This window comes from Pogona vitticeps, chromosome 3 (genome assembly GCF_051106095.1).
Source record: "Pogona vitticeps strain Pit_001003342236 chromosome 3, PviZW2.1, whole genome shotgun sequence".
NCBI classification, from domain to species: Eukaryota; Metazoa; Chordata; class Lepidosauria; order Squamata; family Agamidae; genus Pogona; species Pogona vitticeps.
In genome coordinates, this window is record NC_135785.1 from 264136756 (window position 1) to 264164081 (window position 27326).

The 27326-nt window shown below is 52.6% G+C and overlaps 1 protein-coding gene across 1 annotated transcript in view; it reads left to right on the forward strand.

The window, feature by feature from the left end:
- INPPL1 (inositol polyphosphate phosphatase like 1) overlaps positions 1 to 27326 on the forward strand; it is a 74327-nt gene that overhangs the window by 36862 nt on the left and 10139 nt on the right. The window contains exons 4-24 of the mRNA XM_072993399.2: positions 453 to 573; positions 972 to 1112; positions 3545 to 3635; positions 5592 to 5681; positions 8276 to 8374; positions 11206 to 11356; positions 11874 to 11980; positions 13388 to 13490; positions 14426 to 14622; positions 16486 to 16603; positions 18201 to 18297; positions 19138 to 19276; positions 19588 to 19687; positions 21016 to 21104; positions 21991 to 22072; positions 22372 to 22461; positions 22609 to 22722; positions 24161 to 24249; positions 25604 to 25691; positions 26467 to 26622; positions 27140 to 27227. Of these exons, the coding sequence (XP_072849500.2) occupies positions 453 to 573; positions 972 to 1112; positions 3545 to 3635; positions 5592 to 5681; positions 8276 to 8374; positions 11206 to 11356; positions 11874 to 11980; positions 13388 to 13490; positions 14426 to 14622; positions 16486 to 16603; positions 18201 to 18297; positions 19138 to 19276; positions 19588 to 19687; positions 21016 to 21104; positions 21991 to 22072; positions 22372 to 22461; positions 22609 to 22722; positions 24161 to 24249; positions 25604 to 25691; positions 26467 to 26622; positions 27140 to 27227 (2350 nt within the window). The remainder of the gene's footprint in view (positions 1 to 452; positions 574 to 971; positions 1113 to 3544; positions 3636 to 5591; positions 5682 to 8275; positions 8375 to 11205; positions 11357 to 11873; positions 11981 to 13387; positions 13491 to 14425; positions 14623 to 16485; positions 16604 to 18200; positions 18298 to 19137; positions 19277 to 19587; positions 19688 to 21015; positions 21105 to 21990; positions 22073 to 22371; positions 22462 to 22608; positions 22723 to 24160; positions 24250 to 25603; positions 25692 to 26466; positions 26623 to 27139; positions 27228 to 27326) is intronic.

Consider the following 27326-nt stretch of genomic DNA (forward strand, 5'->3'; position numbering starts at 1 on the left):
GTGGTGGCATGGACCCCCAAGGGTGCCGACGCAGCCCTTGAAGATGTGCGGAGCGATGTAACGTCCTCATGTCTTTCCTCGCTGAATAGCATAACTAGATGCGGTGGAGCACCTAGAAGGAGGTCTCCTGGACCAGAATAAGGGTCTTGGGAGAATGTGGGGGGTGGAGTGGCGTGGCATGCAATGCAGGGGAAGCTGGCGGGGCCCTTGTGTGGCGGCCCCCTTCGGTCTCCTGGCTCACGTGACTGGGTGCAGTAGATACGGAGCGGGTAAGGGAGGGTCCATCTGGGAGATCTTCTGCTTCTCCCCCGGGGAAGATTCCCTGCCTGACCTGCCACCCCCAAAATTCTCCTTTTGAGAACTGGCTCGACGTCTTATGTCCCTTCCGTCCACCACCGATGGCGCCTCTCGGGTGGTTGCTCCCGGCGGACGGTTGGTCTTCTCTCTTCCAGATGGGGAGGACGAGAAGCCCCCGTTACCGCCCCGCTCGGGATCCACCAACATTCCAGGTGGCACTGCCGCCTCTGGCCTGGCGTCCAACAACCCTGCCGTGCAGGACGGGAGTCTTGAAGGGTAAGTGGTGCAGAACCCAAAAATCCCTCCTCTGGCGGGGGGCACTGGGGGGGGGGTTGGACACGGCTCTGTGGTATAATCTAGCGGGGCAGGTGTAACTCATCGCTGGTCCTCACCATCCAGCACCACCCCCCTCATGTTGGCCAGTCTGCTTCTCCTCTGCCCTTGCTCAAAGAAACGGACACTCTGCTGGGTGATGCTCTGAAGCCACCCGGGGTCCTTTTATGGGAGAAAGGCAGGATTAAAATATTTCAGATAAACAAATGTCAATAAATGGACGCGGACAAATCCTGAGCGATATTGGGCCTCCCCAGTTGGAAAAAAAGTCACCTCTCTTTTTTGGGACTAGAAATTCCAGATTATTGTTGTTGTTGTTGTTTTGTTTTAAATGCATGTAGTGCCACCAATGGGCTCAGCACCGTCTCCCATGAATACCTGAAAGGCAGCTATTCCCTGGACCTGGAAGCGGTCAAGGCAGGTGCCAGCAGCCTGCCCCACCTCAACAAAACCCTGGTCACCTCCTGCAAGCGGCTGCACAGGTGAGAGGGAAGGAAGGAAGGAGCTGATGATGGGAGGGAGGGAGGGGCCAGCCGCTGCATGCAGGGGCATGCATGCCAGTGTGTTTGAGGGAGGGGCCACCCCAACCGCCCTTCTCTGTTCACTCGCATTCATGCGACAGGAGGGATACACGGTCCTGGTGGGGGCCCTGAAAAAAACTTCCCTGGAGACCCACCAAAATGGGAGTGCGGGCTTTTTGGCCATGGGTTGGACAGACATTTAAACGGCCAACATTAGGCAGGAATTTGCTGGTTCGACACCACTTCTTTCATTCCAGGTGTTTTTAACTTCATTGCCTTCCACTTGGGCGAATCACAGTGTGACGGGGCTGCAGAAAATGCAAATGCTATTTGAGGATGCATTAATAGAAGTATAGTTTCCAAATCCTACAAACTGCTAGTCCTCCTCTATTCAGCAGTGGCGGTTGTTGTTTAGTCGTTTAGTCGTGTCTGACTTTTCGTGACCCCATGGACCAGAGCACGCCAGGCCTTCCTGTCTTCCACTGCCTCCTTGAGTTGAATCAAATTCACATTGGTCGCTTCGGTGACCCTGTCCAACCATCTCGTCCTCTGTCGTCCCCTTCTCCTCTTGCCTTCACACTTTCCCATCATCAGGGTCTTTTCTAGGGAGTCTTCTCTTCTCATGAGATGGCCAAAGGACTGGAGCCTCAGTTTCAGGATCTGTCCTTCCAGTGAGCACTCAGGGTTGATTTCCTTCAGAACAGATAGGTTTGTTCTCCTTGCAGTCCAGGGGACTCTCAAGAGTCTCCTCCAGCACCACCATTCAAAAGCATCCATTCTTCGGCGGTTAGCCTTCTTTATGGTCCAGCTCTCACTTCCATACATCACTACTGGAAAAACCACAGCTTTGAATATTCGGACTATTTTAGCCATTTAGTTGTGTCCGACTCTCCAAGAGGGGAAACTTCACATGATGTAAAGTCGTTGGTTGCCAGCGCTTGTTGTAATTTGTTTGTTGTTGTCTAGTCCTTAAGTCACGTCAGACTCTTCATGACTCCATGGACCAGAGCATGCCAGACCCTCCTGTCTTCCACGGCCTCCCGGAGTTGGGTCAAATTCATGTTGGCAGCTTCGATGACCCTGTCCAGCCATCTCATCCTCTGTCGTCCCCTTCTCCTCTTGCCCTCACTCTTTCCCAACATCAGGGTCTTTTCCAGGGAGTCTTCTCTCTTCTCATGAGATGGCCAAAGTATTGGAGCTTCAGCTTCAGGATCTGTCCTTCCAGGGAGCACTCAGGGTTGATTTCCTTCAAATCAGCACTGGTTAGGCCTCACCTTGTGTACTGTGTCCAGTTCTGGACAACACACTTTAAGAAGGATGCTAACAAATTGGAACAAGTTCAGAGGGAAGGCCACAAGGTTGATCAGGGGGTTGGAAATCAAGCCTTATGAGGAAAGACTGAAAAAAATGGACATGTTTAGACTCGAGAAAAGAAGGCAGAGGGGAGATAATATGATAGCACTTTTCAAATATTTGAAAGGCTGTCCTACAGAAGAGGGGTAGGATCTGTTCTCGATCCTCTCAGAGTGCAGGACAGGCAACCAGAGGTCAAGTTACAGGAAGGCAGATTTCAGCTGAATGTCAGGAAAAACCTCCTGTTAGAGCAGTACAATGATGGAACCATTGACCTGGGGAGTGGGTGAGGGCTCCAACCCTGGAGGCATTCAAGAAAAACTTAAATCATCTCCTGGCAGATCTGCTTTGAGTTGTATTCCTGCCTTGAGCAGGGGGTTGGACTGGATGGCCTCACAGGACCCCTTCCACCTTCACTTTTCTATGAGTCTATGAATTGTTGTTTTAGCGTTGCTGCCTGTTAGAAATGAAGGGTTCAGAATTTGGGGGAAGGTCTCACAGGATGGTGTGGCATTCGTGGGATGTCTCCCACCCTTCTGAATACCAACAACTCTGCAGGATCTCCAGCAGAGAAGAACAGACCTTGGAAAAAATGACCTTTGGGAGGCTTACACTTTCCCACCCTGACAGCATGCCTGCTGGGCTGTCCTTGCGGGAGTTGGATACCCTAGGACTGGCCAGGGATAGACAGGGGACCTTTGCATGCTCACTGACTGCAGGAGAGCCGTGTTAGGTCTTAAACTAGACCCGAGTTCCAATCCACACTCAGCTAGGAAGTTCCTTTGGGCCAGACGTGACCTACTTTGCAGGATCGTGTCCTGAGCAACAGAGGATGAGAAGGAGAGCCAGCTAGGCTACCTTAAGGCCACTGGAGGGTATTAAACAGTGGAATATAAGAATCGCAATAATAATAGAAAAGAGGGGGCGATGATGAAACGGAGGTAGCCGGGGGGAAAGGCCACGGCTGTTTGGAACCCTGCGCAGGAAGGCTGCAGGAAGCTGAATCAGAGAGACATGACGCCCTGTTCTTCTCCTTGCAGTGAAGTGGACAAAGTTTTGTCCGGCCTGGAGATCCTGTCCAAGGTCTTCGACCAGCAAAGCTCCCCTATGTTGTCCCGGATTCTGCAGCAGGTGAGTAGGTGGGGCGAGCTGGAGAAGCCGCCTAGAGTGGTCTTAATCAACTAGATAGGCGGGATATAAATAAAATAAAAAAGAAGAAAAGAAGAAAAGAAACCAACAGTGGGTGGGATGTTCTCCCCTGTGTGGGAAAGTGTAAGATTTTTGCTCCCCACCCCTCCATCGTCTCTGGCCCTGTCTGGCTCCCTCCCGATGTTCTGGATGGCAGCTCTCTCTGCATACCCCTCATCCGACAGTAGATGCCCCAGCTCGCCTTGAATGGTGATGCGTCGGGAGGCGGCCTCTGCCTTTTCTGCAAAGAGACACCGTTGGGTTCCTCTCTTCGTCCTTGGGCTCTGCGGAAGACGGGTCCTGAACGTATGGGGTTTTTAAGCCAAGAATCATACAACTCAAAGCGGTAGCTTAGAGAGAACCTGTCCCCCCAAAGAACTTCCCTTGTTTGAGTCCTCGAGGTGGCCAGGCTACCTATTTAGGAGGCTGATGCAGAGATGAAAGAAATGAAACCTTTCTCTGAGAGTGTCGCTCCCAGGACCTCTTTTTTTTAGGGCTGTGTGGGCTACAGGTAGTCTGGGAGCTGGGAGCCAGAAAGCCATTTATTTTCCCCCAAGTTCTGGACGGAATGCCGGTTTCCTACCCAGCCAGGGCTCCTGCTGGCCTCGGGGAGTTTGATTCGTCTTCCCCTTTTGCAAGGTTTGAGCCTTTCCTTGAGCCGTGGGACTTCCTGAAACCACGGAGGTCCAAACTCACTTCCTGTCGGGTCTCCAGCCGGCCTGACCGGATCGGTCGCCATACACCCTGGCTAGTCCCGCGCCTCTCTAAAATAACTCTCCTGACCTGCCACCTCCTGGCAGTTTTTTTTTTTTTGGGGGGGGGCAACACAGTTCCCATCATCCCCAGTCAGTACTGCCTGTGCCATGCTTTGCAAACTCTCTACCTCCTCGCCTCCCTGTTCAGGTCCTGTTCAGAGTCCTCGGAAAGATGCACGGCTGAGCAAGCCACCTCTTGCCTTGGTTTGAGCCTCTGTCGTAAGATGAGGCTGATCGGCCGAAAGGCTGAGCTGTGTGTTTTCTCCCTTGGGACCCTTGAGCTGAATTGATTTGGATTCTTCTCAGTGAGCCCATCCTGTCTTGGGGAGGGTCTGGGGGCATCCTGGGTCCCAGCTCTGAGAAGGGCGCAGGATGTGAATCGATCAGTGAAATCCAGTAAATAGACCTTCCATTTTTGGGTGGGAAGTTGATGGAAGGGGGTCTGTCCATTGTCAATTTTTAAGCACAGTAGAGGCCACATAATGGGACGTGGTGGCGCTGCGGGTTAAACTGCAGAAGGCTCTGTGCTGCAAGGTTGGAAGACCAAGCAGTCGTAAGATCTAATCCATGGGACGGAGGGAGCTCCAGTCTCTTGTCCCAGCTCCTGCCAACCTAGCCGTTTGAATGCATGTAAAAATGTGAGTAGATAAATAACCTTGGTGGGAAGGTCACGGCATTCCATGTCTAGTTGCGCTGGCCAAGTGACCATGGAAGTGGTCTTCGGACAAATGCTGGCTCTACGGCTTGGAGACGGAGATGAGCACCGCGCTCTAGAGTTGGACTGGACTCAATGTCAAGGGGAATCTTGACCTTTAGAGGCCACATGGACAAATCTACTAGGAAACTAATTAAGTTTAAGCTTCAGGTCCCATAATACCCATGAGCAACTTTGAAAAAAAGGGTGGCGATCTGCCATGGAACAACCCCATTAAAGAAGGTCACAGGCTACCCAGACCTCATTGCTGGTTGTAAAGGGGGCCCTGTAACCGTTCAAGCTTCAGCGCCCCAAAATGTAGGCCCACCACCCGGGGGGACTGAGCTCAAGGCCCCCCCCTCTTTCTTCACCTCCACCCACCCACCCCTTAGTATACAGATGTTTTTCTTCAGCTGCTGTTCTTTCATGACTCCGCTTTGTGATTTCCAGACGGCTGGTCAGACAGGAGAACAGGAGTTGGAGAGTCTGGTTTTGAAGCTCTCCATCTTGAAGGACTTCCTGTCCACCATCGAGAAGAAGGTGGGTGTTGCTGTCTCTTCCACATTTTCAGCCTTCTTGCCGCTTCGGGGCTGCTCAGCTGGCCTTCCCGTGGGGATGATTTTCCTCTCGGGAGGCCCTGGACAGAACAGCTGTCTCCTGGCTACCTGCTTTTTTTTGCCCAGCTCTGTCAAACTCAAACCCCTCCATGGATCCGGGCTTGGTCCTGTTTCAAAACGGGCAGGGCAGAGAGCCAACACTGTGCATGCCAGCAAGGAAGAAGAAGACGCGCAAAAGGAATACATGGGTGCAATTTTGGTCACCTTGCAGATTAAATTTGTTTATTTATTTAATACTTGAAAGGTTGTCCTACAGAGGAGGGGCAGGATCTGTTCTCCATCATCCCACAGTGCAGGGCAGATAACAATGGGCTCAAAGGACCAGAAGCCAGATTTAGACCGAATGTCAGGAAAAACTTCCTAACTGTTAGACCAGTAGGGCAAAGGGAACCCATGACCTGAAGAGGTGGTAGTGAGCGCTCCAACTCTGGAGGCCTTCAAGAGAAAACTGTACTACCACGATGAATCCTCCGCGCAGTGTGTGGGTGCATTACAGTGGTGCCTCGCTTAACGAGCGCACCGTTTAACAACGAATTCGCATAGCGACCTGTTTTTTGCGATCGCATTGCCAAAACATCACATTGCGATGATCGGTAAGCATTTCGCTTGCCGATCTTCACATTGCGATGTTCTAAAAACAGCTGATCGGCAGTTCCAAAATGGTCGCCGGAAGAAAAAAATGGCCGCCCGCTCTGTTTTCGCGCCCTGCCCTCGCTTACCGGGCGGCAAAAATGGTGGCTGGATGAGGGAATCTTCGCATAGCGGTGAGTTTTCACACCATAGGAACGCATTAAATGGAGTTTAATGTGTTCCTATGGGTTCCCCCCCCGCATAGCGACGAATCCGATTAGCGACGTTAATCCTGGAATGGATTAACATCGCTATGCGGGGCACCACTGTATTATGGGATTCATGGCCACAGGGTGCCACCATGAGGGCTGCCAGCTTGGGTGGCTTTGAACAGGGTTTGGGTCCGTGGGTGGAGGGTTCTGGATACAACCGGCTGGCCACTCTATCGTGGGAACTGAAAGAGCCCCCTGGAAGAGCCCCCGTGGTCTGGTCCAGCGCCAGGGATCCTCTGATGCGGCCAGGACGGTCCTGACCCGCACCTTCTGAACCGTGCATGGTCCTTGGTAGGAGGGGACCTGATCCCCACCGCCATCGCCACCACCCCGCCAGGAAAGCGTAGGTGGAGGCAGAGCGTCCCTGCAGTATCAAAGCGACTTAGGATGGGGATAGGTGGGGACCTCCTGAGGCGCAGTCCCTAAAGTGGAGGGGGGGCTGGCAAGGCCTTCTCCCTGTGAGGCCCCACCCTCTCTCCAAAGCCTGGAGCCAGGGTGGGGCTCTGAGCCCAGCAAAGAAGGGGAGATGCTGACTTTGCCCCATTTCCACGGACTTTCTGCCAGGAGCCGGCTGACCCTGTATCTGCCAGGGGCCCGTGTCATTGCTTGTCTTCTCCTGGAGGCGTGGGAGTCTGGAAATTGGGGGGGGCAAGGATGAGGGTCAGGATGTGCTACAAGATGACCTTCTCCCTTCCCTGCTTCCTGTCGCCCCCTCCCCTGCCCGGAGAGTATCTCATTACAGCCTTTGGAACCCGAAGGCCTCCCTTTTGCCTGTGGTTTAAAACCAACCGGCAATTTGGTGGGGAATCAACGGCTACGTTGCCCCCACCAGGCGGCAAAAAAAAAGCAGCCGTCATCAACTTTTGGATGGGTTTGAGTTTCAGAAGTGGGAGGGCGTGGGAGGGCCTCGGGGGGGGAGCCCCGGCCCCCAAGCCAAATACCAGCAGCTGCCAGCATTGGGGAGTAAGGGCTGGGTGGGTGGGGGCGACAACAGAAGAGAAGATGGTTTCAGGCTTCAGAAGGGTCCCCGGGGATCACCTCTTCCATTGCACACCAACCCCCCCATCCCATTCCATCCTTTCAGTGCAGTAAACCCCTCTGGATGCCGACAGAGTTAAATTTCAGGCTCATTTTTCCTTTGCAGTGCTGGATTTGGCCACAGCTTCTTAGTTGGGTGCAGGATGTGTTTTCCTGCAAAGCAACCATTCTTTTTGCAAGGGGGAGGAAGTCCTGGTTGGGGGGGGCAGGGGGCTGCCTCGGAGCCAGAGACGGGAGGTGCACAAGGCCCGGGGGTGTTCAACTTGGTCCAGATGCCAAGTCTCAAGGGACAGGGAGGAAACAGAGAGGACCCCACCGAATCGGGACATTCCGGCCTTTTGGAAGGGCAAGGAATGGCCACCGAAGCCACGCAGAACACACGCCGCTCGGTGCCCTCCCAAGTCTGGCAAAGGCTCTTAGCCTACGGGGAGGCCGTGGGCTTCTCCTAAGGATGGGTTTCTTTTGGGTCGCAGGTCGCAGGGTGAGGGAGAGGTACTTTGCCCCAGGGGCCAAGGAGAAGGAGAGGTCTGTGGTGTTGGTGGTGGTGGTGGTGGGTCCCTGCCACTGCCCGTGCAGGATGGGATCCTTCTGGGAAGACTGATGCATTGACTCCGAGCTCCCCTCTGTTCCCCCGCAGGCGCTGAAGGCTCTCCAGGACATGAGCTCCACCGCCCAGCCGGGACCGGCTCAGCCGTCCTCCCGCAAAACCAGGAGCATTCCTGTCCACGCCTTCGAGGTAAAGCGCCCATCCGGGCCTCCAGACTTTTTAAGTTGCCGCTCGGGTTCAGTGCTAGGGTGAATCATGGCCTGCCTTGACTGAGCACGGCAGGGAAGGTTGGAAATGGCACCGGACGCGGCTTCTGTTTTTCGCCCTCAATCCTGCCCTAATGTGAAGGATTCAGGCTGTTCCGAGTTCTCGTCCTTCCTGACTTGGTGGCCGCTGAATCGGGTGGTCAGTCACGGGGAGGGCCCAGCACGACGGGGTCTGCGTCACCAGCAGAAGGAGAGATGGAAGAGAAAAGTTCTAGTTAAAAATGGGTTGCAGAATCCATGGTCTCTTGTTGCAGAATCTAGATTGTGGGGTGCAGAATCCCACTCTTTTCGCTCTCCTCTGGGCCACGCTTAAAACTGTCCTTTAGTGACTCAGATAAATTCACCTTTCCTGTTTCGCCCGGGCCTTCCCCTTCCTTCCTGATCCTTTGTTCTCTCCAGTCAGTTGAGTCTTTGTTTGCATGCTCCTTGGGGCAGAGACCTCTCCTCTTTCGCTTTCTAAAGCACTGTGTGTGTGTGTGTGTGTGTGTGTGTGTGTGTGTGTGTGTGTGTGTGTGTGTGTGTGTGTGTGTGTGTGTGTGTGTGTGTGTGTGTGTGTGTGTGTGTGTGTGTGTGTGTGTGTGTGTGTGTGTGTGTGTGTGTGTGTGTGTGTGTGTGTGGATGGCACGTTCTGAGCTGATGAATGTTGAAGAAGAAAATCGCCCTTAGAGACGCTTTCTTTCCCTTCTCTTCGGGCCTGAGAGGGGAGGGGAGGCAGAGCCAGGCAGCCTCCTCGCCAGCAGGGATTGGGCCCACCCTTTGGTTGCAGGATGCGGCGTGGGATCGTCCGGCGTTCCTGAAGCGAGAGGGAAAGAAAGAGGGTCTTTTTCTAGAAAATGGATTCTGGGGCTTCCTCAGAGCAGCTATGAGACGGGGCAAGCCTCCTAGTTTTGAATACTCAGGCTAGAATCTCGGCTGCATTCACATAAGATTTCCGTGGCTGGTCGTGGCTCATTACAGTTCATGGCTCGGGTGTTGGGGTGCATCTCAGCCGTGCCGTTGGGTGTGTGGCCAGTTTGTGTGGCCGAGACGCACCCTGACCCCTCATCGACTAACCGCAGCAAGTTGTGCAAGCCTGACTGGAGGCTTTCAAGTCGTGCAAGCCGGGAGGATCCTGGCCGTTGCGTGACCTGTGCAGAACGGAGGCAGCTGAAAGCAGCTCTTGCCTTCATTCATAGGACTGCATATTGTGAGGTGGTTCACAAACGAAGCTAGAGAGCGGAAGCCAAGCAGAAGCTCTCCTTACTTCATCCCGTCAGGAGTAAAAGACCAGAATAGAGGACGCCCCTGCTTCTGGTCGGCTCCCTTCAGCCCAGGCACCCGTTTTGCTTGGGTGAGCGGGACTAGAAAGGAGGAGACCACCTCGCAGGTCGAATTTAGTGAGAACAGCCCTTGGGGCGGTTTACCTCATTCGGCCAATTAGTCACCTGACAAAAAGAATAAAGAGGAAATCAAAAGGCACCACAAACCGAAACAACAAAGGTGGATTCAGATGGAAGTTCAATAACTTGAATCAAACCAAGTTACATGAAACATACCATAATAAAGAAAATATACACTAGTATAATAAAGATAATTTATTATTTATTTTATTTATTTATTGGACTTATATACCGCCCCATAGCGCTACAAGCACTCTCCGGGCAGTTTACAATTTTTAATTATACAGGCTACACATTCCCCCCCCCCCCCAGCAAGCTGGGTACTCATTTGACCGACTTCGGAAGGATGGAAGGCTGAGTCAACCTTGAGCCGGCTACCTGGGATTTGAACCCCAGGTCATAATCGAAAGCTATAATTCACAGTAGAGCATACGGGTCCCCCAGATCAGCCTAAGAGGCTGCCAAAGGCCCCCTCCTGGCCAGGTACCCATGGGGTATTGGTTCCAAGCCCCCCCCCCCGAATACTGAAAAGCATAGATTATAGAGAACACTATTAAAATAGTGAATCTTATACATTGCATGGTCTCTGGCTCCTTCTTGTGGCCAGTTCTGGTAACATTGCTTTTTATATACTTTTATATATACTGTAACTTTTGTATATACAGTCTATATGTATATATATGTACAGTATGTATGTATTTATATGTATATATGTATGTGTATATATTTGTGTGTGTGTGTGTGTGTGTGTGTGTGTTTGTTTATTTATTTATTTATTTATTTATTTAGTTATTTATTTATTTATTTATTTATTTATTGGACTTGTATACTACCCCATAGTGCTACAAGCACTCTCCGGGCGGTTTACAATTTTAATTATACAGGCTACACATTGCCCCCCCCCCCCCCAGCAAGCTGGGTACTCATTTTACCGACCTCGGAAGGATAGAAGGCTGAGTCACAGAGACACTAATTTTTGCTCCAAAAAACACATTAGGGCTTATTTTCAGGGGATGTTTTATTTTACAGTTGTGTCTTCTTCTGGTTGCTGCACAAGGGTGGAAGGCGGGGTTTCTCTTCACTGGGGCTTATTTTTTTGAGGTAGGGCTTCTATGATGAGCATCCTGAAAAATCGTACTAGGGCTTATTTTCAGGTTAGGTCTTATTTTTGGGGAAACAGTATATACATATATATTCTCTTTTTCTTTCTCCCTCTCTCTTTGCATATATATATATGTATATACACTATGTGTGTGGGGGGGAGATTTTTCTTTTAATATTTGTAATATTTTCAGACTGGATGAGTGAATCAGTGGATACTGATCCCACAGATAAGGGGCGGTCTTACTGTATTTTCCCCGTGTCCTCTTCTTAGGTGAAGCTGGACCTGACGTTAGGAGACCTTGCCAAAATCGGGAAATCCCAAAAGTATACCTTAAGCGTGGACGTGGAGGGCGGGAAACTGGTGGTGCTGAAGAAGCAGAAGGATTCCCAGGAGGACTGGAACACCTTCACGCACGACAAGAGTAAGGAGGTGGTTCTTTTCAGCGGGTACCCAAACGGCCACCCTGTGCCTCCCGGAGGGAGTGGCTCTCTCTCTCTAGCATCCTCAGGGACGCAACTTTGCCCCCACTTGACGAGGTCCTCCCGGAGGGCTCACATCTTAGAAAGCGAGGCCAGTTAAAAATATTTTAGGTAAAGAGAGAAATAAAGGTAGGCGGAGGAATGGGCGAAACAGTCTGGTGCCTGCCCGCCCACCTCCAACTTGGAGCCACGAGGGCGATACGGATGACCAGTCTGGCCAAAGTCACCCATTCCTACTTGTGGGGTCTTGAGACTGGACACGGGGGGGGGGGGAGCAACAGGCAAACCCTTCCCTAAAAGCACCATCTGAGAAGAGATGGCCAAGGAGGGGGACAGGGAGGGAGAGGCTGAAGGGCAGGTTTGCTGGAAAGAGGGCTCCGTCCCTGGAGCGTCTGCGTTGGTTCCCCCCTCCCCAAAAAACCCTAACTCTACACACACACACTCGGCCTCTCTCCTCAGTCCGCCAGCTGATAAAGTCCCAGCGGGTGCAGAATAAGCTGGGCATCGTCTTTGAGAAGGAGAAAGACAAGTCCCAGCGGAAAGATTTCATCTTTGTCAGCGCCAGGGTGAGTCCGATCTTCTTGCTGCGGGTGGGGGGGGGGCGCTGGTCAGGCAGCCTCAGGCTCTGGGGCCAGAAATGTTCTCAAAATCTCCTCCTTTTTATGCTCTGCTATTTTCTAGCCCAAGAGGGATCACCTCCTTGTGGTGGAAACCCCAAACCTCATGGTTCTCTGGGGTGGAAAATGGCTTTGGGTCAACCGCAAAGCAGTTTGTGTTTGCTTCCTCACCTTCATTTTCTGCCCTCTTGTGTTTTGGGTTTTTTTTTTAAAAAATGGTCTCTTTTGGAGGACAGGGTTCTCTGAGCCCGTTGCTCTGACCCCCGCTCTCCGAACAGGCCCCCCTCAGATGGGGTCCCTGACCCTCAGCCAGAGTTGAAGGTGCATTCCTCAGCCCATCTGGGGAAAGAAGCCACCCCTTCACTTTTTCTTCAGGCTAACCTTGGTGATGGTTATTGTAGGTTTTTTGGGCTGTCGGGCTGTGTTCTGGAGGTTGTTCTTCCTAACATTTCGCCAGTCTCTCTGTGGCCGGCATCTTCAGAGGTCAGGAGTCAGAATTCTGTCTGTGCTCTGGTGCAGTTTGTGGGATAGTTGAGTATTTATAGCTGTGGGATCAGCTTTTTGTCCTTTTCAGCAGATCAGGTGATTATGGTGATCAGTTTGTTTTTTTTGTTACTGGTGTCTTGTTGTGATAAGGGAGGGGGAGATGATCCATCACTGTGCTCGATGGGTGTTGTTCGCTGGTCTTCTGTGTGCAGTGATCCCTGGTGAGGTTGCCACGCGCTGCGTGAAAACACAGAAGCAAACCATTGGTTAATTTTCCTTGCATGGTCGGGTCAGGCTGGTCTGCCTTTCAGCTCTCGCCTTGCAAAACTCCCTTTCTTTCCTAAAGGACCTCCCACACTGTTGCATGGATAAGAGTTGGAGGAAAGGAAGCACACGGAGGCAGAGGGGCCAGGAAAGGGGCAGTGGGTTAGCCAGGTATATTTGTGACGCTGGGGAAAGAGGAGCCCTCGGCTAAGACGCCCCAGACGCCCTGGGGAGCTCAGGGTTGGGGACTTGCATCATCTTCCCCCCCCACCGGAGGATTTCCCTCGTGCAGCATCACACACACACACCAAAAGCACGGCATCGTAACCATAATGATATAAACTGATTAAAAACAGGGGAAATGAGGACAGCAGAGAAATGAGTTTTTAAGGTGTACCAAGGTTATGGGCGTGTTTGTTTCCAAGCTTTCTCTGCAGCGTTGAGGACTAGCGACTTGATTGTTTTTAAAAGCGAAAGGAAGGAGGTGTCAGAAAGTTGGGAAGCCTTAAGCGGTGGGAACGTGTCTGTCTGAATGTCTCCCTCTGGCATGTGTCTGTCTGATGCCCTCTTCTCCCCCCCCCCCCATCCCCGTCTCCTTCCCTTCAGAAACGGGAGGCTTTCTGCCAGCTGCTGCAGCTGATGAAGAACAGACATTCCAACCAGGACGAGCCGGACATGATTTCCATCTTCATTGGCACCTGGAACATGGGTGAGTGGCGTCCCAACCCCCAACCCCCCCGGGGTGTCAGGCGGGGTGTTTCTGTCGTGTCCGGGGGGGGGACCCGAAGGCGAGGCTTCCTTCCCTCCAGTTGTGAGGTGACCCTTCCCGGGCGATCTCGTGAGCCCAGGCACCCCACCATCCACCCCGGGTTCATATCCCCAAAACGTGGCCACAGGAAGATGGGGTGGGGGAGTGGGGCGGGATGGTTAAACTGCATCTCACCTATCTCAAAAGCCTTTTAGGGCCACTGTATGTAAGAAGTGACCCCAAAGGTTCAAGCTTTTGGCACTCAAATGCAAAGCTGTTTGGCAGCAGCTGGCAGAAACAAACCCACAGTTTGGGACCACATTAGTTGTCAGAAAATCCCTCCCCAAGGTCATCTGCCCGACCCACCCGATCCTCCCAGGCTAGGCTCCTGCAGGCAGCCACCGGGAGGGAGGCCCGAAAGTCTTCCAACACGGAGCAGGGTCTTCTCTGTGGTGGCCACGACTCTATGGAGCCAGCTCCCAGTAGAGCCACTCAGAATAGTGCATTCTGCTGATGGGGCGATGGAGGGACGGAGGGACGGACGGACGGAGGGATGGACGGATGGATAGACAGACAGACAGACAGATAGTAGCATAGAGTAACAGCAGAAATCAATCAATAAAATCTCCAGGGTGTCCCTGAAAAAGCCAGTGTTCCATCCGCACCACAGCTACAATCTCACGTGGTCTCTTTGGTGGAAAAACTCCCCATGATGGGCTTGACAAAAGGGCGAGGGCCGTGTGTGTGTGTGTCCTCTTTGGCCCGGGATCTCTTCCTCCCTCCCTCCCTCCTCTCTCAGTGTCTTGTCTCTCCCTCTCCATCTCTGAAGGCTGGTCTGCTTCCTTCCACTTCCACCCCCATCCCACCCTACCCCACCCACCCCCTCTTGGTCGCAGGGAGCATCCCGCCGCCCAAGAGCATCTCCTCCTGGCTGGCCTCCAAGGGCCTGGGTCAGACCCTGGACGAGACGACGGTCACCATTCCCCACGACATCTACGTCTTCGGCACCCAGGAGAACTCCATGGGGGACAAAGAGTGGGTGGATTTCATGCGGGGCGTCCTCAAGGACTTCACCGAGATCGAGTACCGACCGGTAAGTGGGGGGCGGGGGGGCGGCGGCAGAGGTGCGCTCCTCATCTTCCTCTCTGTCCTCAAAGCTCGCTGTGTCTCTTGAACCCGTGGCTGCTTCTCTTCCCACTCACCACCACCTCCGTGAAAACAAAGCCTTCATGTTCCTGCATTGGGATGGTTTGCAATTTTCCCCACCTATTTTGTTTTGGTTTGTTTTGGCCATTTTTCTGAGAAATGGGCATAACTCCCTGCCCCTTACCTTTTTCTGGTTCCTTTGCAAAGGGAATGGGTGGTAGGATCATAGAAGACATTGCACAGAGAGCGGTGGTCGGAAATGACTCCCGGTGAAGCAGAAAGAAGAAAGTGTCAAAGCGGGACTGTAGTTGAATATTTAAGAAGACAAAACTCAGAAGGTCTGCAGAAGAATGACATTGCTTTGAGGTTGCCGATGAAGAAATCCAAATGGTTAAAAATATCCCTTGAGCCTGGGGCTCCAGTCATCAGTCCTGGTGGGGACAACAGCCCAGAAATCAGAGGAAGACGGAGGGCAGAATAAATATACACTATATATTTTAAATTTGAAAGAAATCAAATCCGAGTGCTCACTGGAAGGACAGATCCTGAAGCTGAGGCTCCAGTACTTTGGCCATCTCATGAGAAGAGAAGACTCCCTGGAAAAGGCCCTGATGTTGGGAAAGTGTGAAGGCAGGAGGAGAAGGAGACGACGGAGGATGAGACGGATGGACAGGGTCATCAAAGCAACCAACATGAATTTGACCAAACTCCGGGAGGCAGTGGAAGACAGGAGGGCCTGGCGTGCTCTGGTCCATGGGGTCACGAAGAGTCAGACACAACTAAACAACAACAATATATTTTAAATGACTGTTGCAAGAACAAACTTTACAAGAATGTATTTTAAAAAAACCACAGGGAGCTAAAAACCCAAAACACACAAACACAGAACACACACGGTTCTATCTAAGACCAAAGCAGAGGTTGTTTGAAGAAATAAAGAAGAAATAAAGAAGAATTCAAACGTCTCTTTGAAGCCAAATGAAAATGAAGTCCCAGATCTATTTATTGACCAAGTTAGGACATCCATAACATAAGGGGATCGGCTCCAAATAGACAGCCAGTAAAACCATAAAAAAAGGAATTCAAATGCCAGTACATGAGACCGATACAGGTATTCGCCCTTCCAGCGCTCCTCCTGCACAAAAGTAATTCTGCTCCCTGAGCCAAGGTGGGAAAGCGCCTTTTTCTCCTTCCATGGGAACAGCTGCTCCGGCTTCTCTCCAGCTCTCCTGCTCTTTCTCCTCTCCAATCTCGGCTCACAGCCCCTTCCTCGCGTTTCTCCCTCCGGTGGGCTGAACCAAAGGGTCCACAGGGGTTACGCAGGGAAGTTCTACCGGAGGCCGACGCCAGGATCACGAATACAGTGGGATTCCTGATTGCTCTGTCGGGACGCGAAAGCTGGACAATGAAGAAAGCTGATGGGAAAAAGTTTGAATCTTTTGAAACGTGATGCAGGAGAAGACCTTGGCAGATGCCGTTGGAAAACAACTATTCTTTGGCCACATCGCTGGGACGTGGTGGATTCCGGGCATGGTGGGGTGAGGGGGAGTTCTTTGTGTTTTGGTCTATGAATATTATGGTTTGGAGCTCACTATTTATGTCTTTGTGGGTTGGAGTGGGTAGATTTTTAATAGCTGTTAATAGCCCAGGGTAGTACCTGGTCACTAGATGGACGGGATGTAAATGAAAATGAACGAATGAACAAATGAATGAATGAATTTCGTAGTCTAAAGAAAAATGGATGTTCCCCAAAACAGCCAGTGATTTCAGGCTACACCCCCCCCCCCGACCCCTGGTTTTCCCTTTCCAGATTGCCATGCAGTCTCTGTGGAACATAAAAATCGCTGTCCTCGTGAAGCCGGAGCACGAGAACCGAATCAGCCACGTTAGCACCTCCAGCGTGAAAACGGGGATCGCCAACACGCTGGGTAAGAGAGGAGGGCTCTCGGGCGGAGGTGGGGGGGCTGTCGGCTGCCCCGGATGACTCCCGCAGGAGGTGGAACAAGCAAGCCAGGGTTGTGGTCTCCCTGGTGATTTTCCTGCCATTATAACCAGGCCAGACCGATCACCTGTGAGTTGGACTTTGGGGGGTCGGATCCTTTCCCAGCTGCTTCTACCACCTGATCCTTTTCACTGACGGATGCAGGAGGACTATCAACCAGGAAAGGTGCAGGAGGTCAAAGTGGTGGAAAGGGAAGCCAAAATCTGATCCAATTTCACTGTAAGGAAAGGAAGAACCGACCCAGGATAGGAGAAGAGGGAGCAGGCTGGCTGGCGGTAGCTGCTCATAGCATAGATCACTGGTTCTTAACCTTGGGTTACTTAGGAGTTTTGGACTGCAACTCCCAGAAGCCTTCACCACCAACTGTGCTGGCTGGGGTTTCTGGGAGTTGCAGTTCAAAAACATCCGAGTAACAAAGGTTAAGAACCACTGGCATAGATGGAAGGGGGATTTGGATTTGGTTTGAGCAGAGTTTTCCAGAGCTCTGGGCTCAGCGTTACCTGTAGTGTTTGTTTTCATACAGGCCAGTATCGCCCTGGGTGCAGAGCGTCTCATAACAAGAACAGGGGGGCGGATTTCTACATCCAATTAATTCTTGCATTTCCAGGAGTGTTTTATTTTCTTTGATTATGTTGCAAACCGCCCAGAGTGGCCTCTAGCTAGAACGGCGGTTTATAAAAGGAACGAACAAACAAACGAACAAACAAAGAAAGAAGGAAATAAAATGCAATCATGCAATCAAAGAGGTCAATAATAAAAGCACGAGTAAGTGCCGTTAAAAACAAGCAGCAAAATGACCTGTCCGCTTGGAGAAATAAAACAGGCCTTTGCTTTTTTTTTAATGCACCGCTGTTCGTCGGTTGGAATAAAAGCCACAAAGAGTTCTGTGGCACCTTAGAAGGTGTGGCATGCCTTTACTCTGTGAACGGTCATGCTAGAATCAGCGGGTTAGCCTTTGGGATTCCACAGCACGTTTTGGGTGTTTCTTGCACCCTTATCCTGGCACCACCTGGAGGCAGGCAGTGCATCACGGCCTCTCCCAATTTGAAGAGAATCTTGTCCAGCAGGCCGAGGCAAAGAGGAAGTCACGAAAGCAGCAAAACCAGGGAGCTGGACAGGGGACAGATTGTATTTGTCTTCAGTGTGGAAGGGATGGTCACTCTCGAATTGGCCTTCTCAGCAACACTAGACGCTGTTCCAAGTCCTCCATTCAGCGCATGTGACCCTCGTCTATCGAGACTGAAGGAATCCTGACACCCCGGTCTCCACCCCACTGCTCCCAGAGTTTGGCAAATTGCCTTTTTAGCTCCCTGAACACCCTAGCCAGCAGGTTCTGCAGCTGCTTTCAAGGCATGGAAATTTTGCCAGCTTTTGGCTAGCTTTCCTTTTCCCGTCCGGCGGACCCATGGACCCAAAACAGAGGAACAGAAGTTCCAGCGTAGTCCTTGTGACACGAGGGGCTCGCTTTCCCACCCCAGTCACCCCCGCATGCGGCTCACGTTGGCCTCCCTTCCGCTCCTCAGGAAACAAAGGCGCGGTGGGCGTCTCCTTCATGTTCAACGGCACCTCCTTCGGTTTCGTCAACTGCCACCTCACGTCTGGCAGCGAGAAGACCGCCCGGTGAGTCTCCGCCACCAGGGAGGGAGGAGGGAGGGCCGGGTGGGTCTCTCCAGCGTGGGGGGGGCACAACTGCCTCTAGGAGGGTCTGACTCAGCAGGATGACAGAGGATGGCCTGATCCTGAGCTGCACTCATGGTCTGTCCTAGTGCAGACTCTTGACGGTCCAGTGTCTTCGGTGAGGTCCATTCCTAGCCCAGACTGGGGTCGCTCAGCACCGTCCTTCCAAATGGGGAAGGGAACCTCCCTAAGAGACCCTAAGCCTTCTTTATTTTTGAGTAACACCAGAAGCTGCCTCCTCCAGAGTAAGGACACTATCTATCTGTCTGTCTGTCTATCTATCTATCTATCTATCTATCTATCTATCTATCTATCTATCTATCTATCTATCTATCTATCTATCTATCTATCTATCTATCTATCTATCTATCTATCTATCTATCTATCTATCTATCTATCTATCTATCTATCTATCTATCTATCTAATAGATTCCAGCTGTGGATGATGAAGTCATGAGCCATGAAGCATGCTGCTCTTTAAATGAGTTTCAGGAAGCATTTATTTATGTATTTTATGTACTCATTGATTTATGCCGCCCATCTGGCCAAGGCCACCTTGGTTGGTTTGCAGCCTCTCATGGCTGTGGGAATAGCGCTGTAAGGAAGAACGGGCACACGAGGACTTCTCAAAAGGAGCTTTCTGAGCTGTCCTCCCACTCTCCGGTGGGTGGCTGGCTCCTGCTTGCCCACCTGCCCCCTTCGGAAGGGGTGTGTGTGGCCCAAGGGGTGTCGTGTCAGCCTGCTCCTTTAACCCCCACCCCACCCCATCTTGCCATCTTCCAGGAGGAACCAGAACTACCTGGACATCCTGCGCCTGCTCTCGCTGGGCGACAAGCAGCTGAGCTCCTTTGACATCTCGCTACGCTTCACCCACCTCTTCTGGTTTGGGGACCTGAACTACCGCCTGGACATGGACATCCAGGTGAGGAAGGGGCTGGCAGGCGAGTGGGCGGGCTGCGGGACTTGGCCGCGGGACTTGTCCCGGGGCCTGCAGAATCCTAGGTAGGAAGGCGGTGGCATCTGAGCACGTGCAAAGGGCACTCCCCCTTGGCCACGACTCGTTTTGGCTCACCTGAGGGCCAAACGAGAGCCGACATGAGTGTTAGGATTCCGCCTGTGGTCTGTGGGGCAGGAATGAATTTTCAGGCCAGGACGCTTGGCTTCCAGGCGGTTCCCGACCTCTGTGCATCGAAGACTTAACCCCGTTTTATTCTTCAATTCCGTCTTCCTCAGGAGATTCTCAACTACATCAACCGGAAGGAGTTTGAACCCCTCCTCAAGGTGGACCAGCTCAACCTGGAGAAGGAAAAGCACAAGATCTTCCTACGGTTCTGTAAGTGTCTGGTCTTCCTCGGCGTCTGTCCTGACGCTGCCTTTATTTCTTTTGAGCTTCCTTTACAAGCTCCTCTCTTTGCGATAGGGATGAGTAAAGGCCCCCCCAGATACCCCCAGGCAGGGGGAAAATGGGTGCATGGGTGCAAACCATCTTTCCTCTGTTCCTGGAAGGCTCTGGCAGTGGCCGTTGTGCTTTGCAAGGGTCTGCCCTCAAAATGACACAAAATTAAGCTGGCAAAGACCTTTCTCTCCAGGCAGGTTTTTCCTTAGTGTCTGGCAGCTTGACAAGTTTGTTGTTTTTTTAAATGGATTGTCATGCTCTGTTGTTTTTAAATGTGGTTTCCCCTAGTGATTTTATTTATTTAAATTTGTCTTCCACTGCCTCCACGAGTTGGGTCAAATTCATGTTGGTAACATATTACTAAGATCATGGCCACTGGCCCCATCACCTCCTGACAAATAGAAGGGGAAAATATGGAGGTAGTGACAGATTTTACCTTCTTGGGCTCCCTGATCACTGCAGACTTTGACAGCAGCCACGAAATTAAAAGATGCCTGCTTCTTGGGAGGAAAGCGATGACAAACCTCAATAGCATCTTAAAAAGCAGAGACATCACCTTGCCAACAAAAGTATGCATAGTCAAAGCTATGGTTTTGCCAATAGCAATGTATGGAAGTGGGAGCTGGACCCTAAAGAAGGCTGACCGCCAAAGAATGGATGCTTTTGAATTGTGGTGCTGGAGGAGGCTCTTGAGAGTCCCCTGGACTGCAAGGAGAACAAACCTATCTGTTCTGAAGGAAATCAACCCTGAAGGAAATAAACAGATCCTGAAGCTGAGGCTCCAGTCCTTTTTTGCCATCTAATGAGAAGAGAAGACTCTCTGGAAAAGACCCTGATGTTGGGGAAGTGTGAAGGCAAGAGGAGAAGGGGATGACAGAGGATGAAATGGTTGGACAGGGTCATCGAAGCGACCAACATGAATCTGACCCATCTCTGGGAGGCCGTGGAAGACAGGAGGGCTTGGCGTGCTCGGGTCCATGGGGTCACAAAGAGTCGGACACAACGTAACGACTCAACTACAAAAAGCATATTACTATGTGTGAGATGGCCAGCATAAAACAAGCGTGCTTGGCATCTGTTTGCAGAGTCCTTGATTATAGGCGGTGTGACCCTTTGGGGAAAGATTCCTTTAAAAAGAAAAAGAAAAAAAAAACAGGAAGGAGGGAGAAAGAGAAAAGGGCTCGGAAGGGCCCTATCTCACACAAAAAGCCACGTTTCCTTCTTGACACTCACCAGCCGCCGGTGGGTCTCCCCGTTTTTTCCAGCCGAGGAAGAGATCACCTTCCCCCCCACCTACCGCTACGAGAGGGGCTCCCGGGACACCTACGTGTGGCACAAGCAGAAGCCCACAGGGGTAGGTGCTGCGGGACTGTGGGGTGAGGTGGGATGGGCGGGCAGATGGGGGACTTGGGGGGACAGGATGCAGATGGGGACAGAGAGAGGGAGAAGCTCCAGGTGATGTGTGGGGAGACTCCACTGGTCTTCCATTTACTCGGACGCCCTGAAGGCAGCCTTTTATAAATTCCAGCCTAGAAAGGGAGGGTTGTACCTCTGGAGGGCTTGAAGGCTATTTTCACCACCACCCCCATGGCCTGTTTTAGGCTGGAGATAATCCTCCTCCCCCCTCCCCAAAAGCGGGTGGTGTCTCTTTTTTCAGCAAAAAGTTGGGTGTAGCTTGGGTGTGTTGGAAAAAGGGGTCCAGACGGTGGCTGGTGCATCTTTATGTGAGCGCTCCAAAGCTGGAGGCCTTCGGGGGGGAAAAACTGGACCGCCCTCTGCTCGGATTGGGATCCCTGCCTTGAGCAGGGGGGCTGGACTGGATGGCCTCCGAGGCCCCTTCCAGCTCCGTTATTCTAGGCTTCTAGGGGGTGGCGCCTCCTCAGTCCATGTGGCTGGCTTCCCCCCCCCCCCGGTGTGGTCCCAAATCGTGGCCTTGCTTTCTGCGTACAAGGCTGGGCGTCGCAGGCCGTGGCTCTCAGTTCCTGGATCTCTTTACTCCAGAACAGCATCCATGGCATTGCGGGGGGGGGGGGGGGCGCTGTGGGCTTAAGAAAGTGCCATCTTAAACCTCCTCGGTGAGGTGCAGTCCCTTGCTGAGGCATTTCAAGGGCTCCACGGCGGTCCAGGCGGCCAGGAAGCCAGAGTCAAGCTTGAGAGGGACCCTCGGGGCTTGCCAGTCGGGCCAAGGAGGGGCTGACTCTGTGTTTTGTCTCGATTCCCCTCACCTTCCCCGGCCCCAGGTGAGAACCAACGTGCCCTCGTGGTGCGACCGCATCCTCTGGAAGTCCTACCCGGAGACCCACATCAATAGCAACTCCTATGGTAAGTGGTGGCATAGAATTCTAGGCTATGGTCTGGTCCTCCTCCGAGGAGCTGCCGGCCAGGGTGGCGCATCTTGGCGCATGAGAATCAGAGGAGCTGCCTTTGACCAAACCAGCATTGCCAGTTCTGACCTGCAGCAGCCAGGCCTCTTTTCTTGGGGGGGGGGGTGTTGGGGGGGGATGTTCTGCTCGCCTTGCCTTTTCCATCCAAGTGCAACCTCCCCGAAGTAGCCTGATCCAAGGGGGTCGTGGCTGGGATTAGACCATGTGCTCAGGATCTCTCCCTTTTTTGGTTCCCAGGATGCACGGACGACATTGTGAGCAGCGATCACTCCCCTGTCTTTGCCGCCTTCGAAGTAGGGGTCACCTCCCAGTTTGTGTCCAAGAAAGGTATATTTTTGGTAGTGCTTTTTTAAAAAAGAAAAACAAGATTCTAGTCCTCCATGTGGCAGTGAGCTAGCAAATCCCAAGACTGGGGATTCCTCCAAGGCTTTGCCCCCCCCCCCGTGACCCACCTTCCTTCCCTCCCACTGGCAGGTCTCTCCAAGTCTTCGGACCAGGCCTACATTGAGTTCGAGAGTGTGGAAGCCATCGTGAAGACCGCCAGCCGGACCAAGTTCTTCATCGAGTTCTACTCCACCTGCCTGGAAGGTGGGTGGCCAGAGGGCTTTTTAACCTTTCCCACTCCTCCAGAGGGTTGTTCCCGGTTCTTGTGGACTAGCCTCTTGGGCCAGGCTGGTGGAATGCAGAACGTGGGTTCCTTTATGGCAAAACTTCCCAGGCCCCCAGAGCTGACCCAGCCTATTTGGATACCCGAGGCAAGGCAGCAAATGACAGGTGGACGAACCAAGGCGTGTGATGCCTAAGAGCACGCCAGGCAGAAAGCACGCTCAGCCAAGTGCCTGCCGCCAGAGGCCACTTCCCCATTCTCCTTAATGGTGGGGCCAGCCCTCCCACCTTCTCCTCTCCCTGCTTTACATGCCCACAGGTGGTGGAAACCCACCCCTCCATATCCTTTGCAGTAGCCCATCATAACCCCCCCCCCCCCCCAGCGATACTTGTCAAGGAGGACTGGCAGCCGCCGGGCTCGGTTGCACGTTTGGGATTTTTGTTGTTGTTTGTTGTTTAGTCGTTAAGTCATGTCCGACTCTTTGTGACCCCATGGACCAAAGCATACGAGGCCCCTGCCAGAAGCTGCCTATATATACCCCCACCTTTGGCTTCCCTGGAGCCTTTCCCACTGAGAACCTATTCTGAGCCCTTCCGAGAGTGCAGTCGGAGCCTGGAGAAAAGTTACTTTTGGAGTGGCTGGACTTCCCAGAATCCCCCTTGCCAGCAGGCATGCCTGGTATTCCCTCCTTTCTGAATGTTTTTCCTTGGAAACATCTGAGCCTCGTGGTGCAGTAGTTAAAACCGCTGTACTGTAGCCAAAACTGTGCTCACGACCTGGGGTTCAATCCCAGGGAGCCGGCTCAAGGTTGACTCAGCCTTCTATCCTTCCGAGGTCGATCAAATGAGTGCCCAGCTTCCTGGGGGGGGGGGGGCAATGTGTAGCCTGCATAATTAACTTGTAAACCGCCCGGAGAGTGCTTGAAGCACTATGGGGCGGTATATAAGCAGCACACTTTGCTTTGCTTAATTTTTTAAAAATCTGAGTAGATCCCTCCCCCCAAGGAGCCCGCCTGTTGGCTAAGGCATTTTGGGAGCTACAGTTCGGTGGTGGTGGGGACTTTTCTGACCTCTGGGTCTCGTTGCTGGCCGACAAAGGAGAATCCCCTTTCTTTCTGCAAAATCAGACTCTTCTCGGCTGTTTCCAGCCACGTTCACCACCTGTTGCTCTCCCTTGAGCTGAGTATCAAAGCCTTCACACTCTGTCCTGTGCTTTCTTCTATTTTATTTTGAACTGCAGAGCAGGAAGGGGCACTTTGGACCATGGAGTCCAACCTCTGGCAAGGAGGGGCACGGTGGGTGGGTGGGATTCAAACCCCCAACCTCTGGCGCCGCAGCCAGAGGCCTTAAACCCCTGGAACAATCCGGCCGTTTGTGGCGTCTGACTTGACATGGTTTTATTCTGCTCTCTCTGCTCCAGAATTCAAGAAGAGCTTTGAGAACGACTCCCAAAGCAGCGACAACATCAACTTCTTGAAGGTCCAGTGGTCGTCCAGGCAGCTCCCCACGGTGAGGGTTGCCTTTCCCCCCACCCCCACCCTGTCCGTCCCTGTCCCACATGGGAGCAGGCAGGAGGTCAGCGGTCAGCAAACATCTGGGACGGGACGGAGGGGAAGGCTGAGCCTGGAGAAATTGTGACGTCGTGGGACTATCAATCCCACAATGCTCTCTAGCCAGATGTTTTTGCTCTTGGACAGAGGATTCTGGGAGTGGTAGTCCCCTCACCCCCCAAAAAAGATTAACCAGGGGTCAGCAACTAAGGTAACTGAAGATGAGGACAGCAGGAGATTTTTGTGGCTGGGAGCCACCCTCTAGGATTTCCTCCTGCTTGTTCCCTCTGCAAAAATAAGCTTTTTAGAGACTCTCTGGGGAGATGAGAACGGACGATTCCTGAAGGTTATCCTTCCGAGCAGCAGCTGGAAAAACGGGTACCGGAGGAGGTGTGATTTTCTGGTCACTTTCAGGAAACAGATGGATTCTCAAGAGATTTATTGAAGGGTTATTTCATGAAAAGAATTACTTTCCCTTTAAGGACATGAGTGTCCTAACGGTACCTGAAAACTGGGGTTCAAAGGGAGGTGTTTGTGTTTTTTGGGGAGGATAGAGGCCCTGCCTTATAGACAGGAAAGGCACAACAGAGAAGGGATAACTCAGCAAAATCTAACCTTATTTCCTTCGTGGCCTCTGTGAATCACAACTGTGGGTGATCCGTGCCTGCGTGGAGCCTCTTCGGAGCCTCTGCGTGGAGCACAGTCCTCGTCTGCTGCCCACGGACGCTTTCCTGGCCCTTTTGATCTTGAACTTTCTGGTGAGGCAGATATAAAAACCTGACTGGCTGCTGGGCAAGGGAGCTGCTTTTAACCCGCGATGGGGTTCTTTTTCTTTTTCTTTTTAACGTGCTTTTGCATAGCTTTCAGTTGTTTTACTCCGTATTTGTGCTAATACAGTCATACGTTTTATTGCATTTTCGAAGCATCCTAGAAGTGTGAAGTCGGAAGGGGCCTCTGAGGCCATCAAGTCTGACCCACCCCCTGCTCAAGGCAGGGGTCCAAATCCAAGCAGGTCGGACTGAGGGTGGTCCAGTTTTCTATTGAATTTTAGTCTTGTCTTGTGCGTTATTGTGAGATGCAACGGCTTTTTCAATATTCTCTAAGTTGCCTGGCGTCTCCATATTGAAAGGTGGTACCGTAAGCACAGAGAGAGAGAGAGAGAGACGTCTGGCATGGCCAAGGCAAACTGCTAGTATTTAGCCTTAATTCGCACATCTCTAAAATGGGGACGAGGAACGGGATGAGGTCCAGCCAGTGGCTGTGTGGCAGCCCCTGATGGCCAACGTCCCTCTTCTCCCTCTTGTCCCCCACAGCTCAAGCCAATCCTCTCGGACATCGAGTACCTCCAAGATCAGCACCTCCTCTTGACCGTCAAGTCGCTGGATGGCTACGAATCTTACGGTAAGGGCTTGGAAAGATCCCAAGGGTGCGAGGAATGGCCTGGCGCCCTCCCTTGTGAGGGGGCACCCGGCTGCGCCCAAAAGCCAGGAAGACGGTAAGAGCGTAGGTGTCGTGATATGCAGCCGCCAAACTGCCTGCAGAGACGATCGATTCAATTAAAAACCCCTTTGATGGATGAGGAAAGATTTCCTCGGTTGGGTGGCATTCCCAAGGAGATGGCCCAGGGTTTCAGAGGAAAGGAACATAAATGTCACAGCAAGCTTGCAAAGTAAGTGAGGCTCAAAGAGAGAGAATTGTTCAAGCCTTTTGAGTTTATGAGGGGACGTGGGTGGCGCTGTGGATTAAACCGCAGAAGCCTCTATGCTGCAAGGTCGGAAGACCAGCTGTCGTAAGATTGAATCTATGCGACGGAGGGAGCGACCGTCGCTTGTCCCAGCTCCCGCCAATCTAGCTGTTCAAAAGCATGTAGAAATGCGAGCCGATAAATAGGGACCACCTCGGTGGGAAGGTCACGGCGTTCCATGTCTAGTCGCGCTGGCCACGTGACCACGGAAACGGTCTTTGGACAAACACTGGCTCTACGGCTTGGAGACAGGGATGAGCACCGCGCCCTGGAGTCAGACATGACTGGACTAAATGTCAAAGGGAACCTTTACCCTTTGAGTTTGAGAGTGGAGCAGGTTTCCCCGCTGTTTTGTGGCAGCAGAGGGTGGGGTCCACTCTGCCATATGGGCCACAAGACCCCCAGTCAATCCCAGTCTCTTTCCTCTCCCAGGCGAGTGCGTCATCGCTCTCAAGTCCATGATCGGAAGCACCGCCCAGCAATTCCTGACTTACCTCTCCCACCGCGGGGAGGAGACGGGCAACATCCGCGGCTCCATGAAGGTCCGGGTCCCGGCGGAGCGCATGGGGACGCGCGAGAGGCTCTACGGTGAGGAGGGAAGGGGGGGAGGAAGCCGTTCCCCCGTTGGGCCGGAGCGGTGGGCTCCTCCGTCCATGAAATTCAGAATCAGAACCAGATGGACTTCAGGGGTTCAGGGGCCCGTTTTGAGGGTCCACCATGTGCCACCTTTCCTCTCTGGATAAAATTGCAAGCATTTTGTTCAAGTCAGGTAGGACTGTCATAAACACAAGAGGAAAAAAGGTGCACCATATTTTGATCAGCGTTGCCTGTTTTGTGGCAGTTCCCGGTGTTTTTGGCGCATTTTTATTGTGGTATCCGATGTCCCCTCTCTGTCCATCCTGGGCAGAAACTCGGATCTCCCTGGCACAGAGCTGGTGGAATTGGCAAGAGAGGGGTTGGCAGAGGGTGGGGTCCCAGACCCCTGGTGGCAGCTGGGTCTCATGGCTTTGGCGGGGGGGTGGGGGCGGAGGAAAAGTGCTGCCCCCTCCTTCCCTCCCCCCACACTGAGTGTGCTTTTGTTTCTGCCCACCCACCCCCCTTACAGAATGGATCAGCATCGACAAGGATGAGACGGGGGCTGCCAAAGGAAAGTTGCCCCCACCGGCCTCACGGACCAACCTGGAGCACACCAAGTAAGGGCTCTGGCCGCTTGGGACGCGGGAAAGGAATCGGGGAGGGGGGAGCAGCCGGCGTCCTCTTGGCCCTCCGTGCCAGGCTGGCGTCAGTGGCTG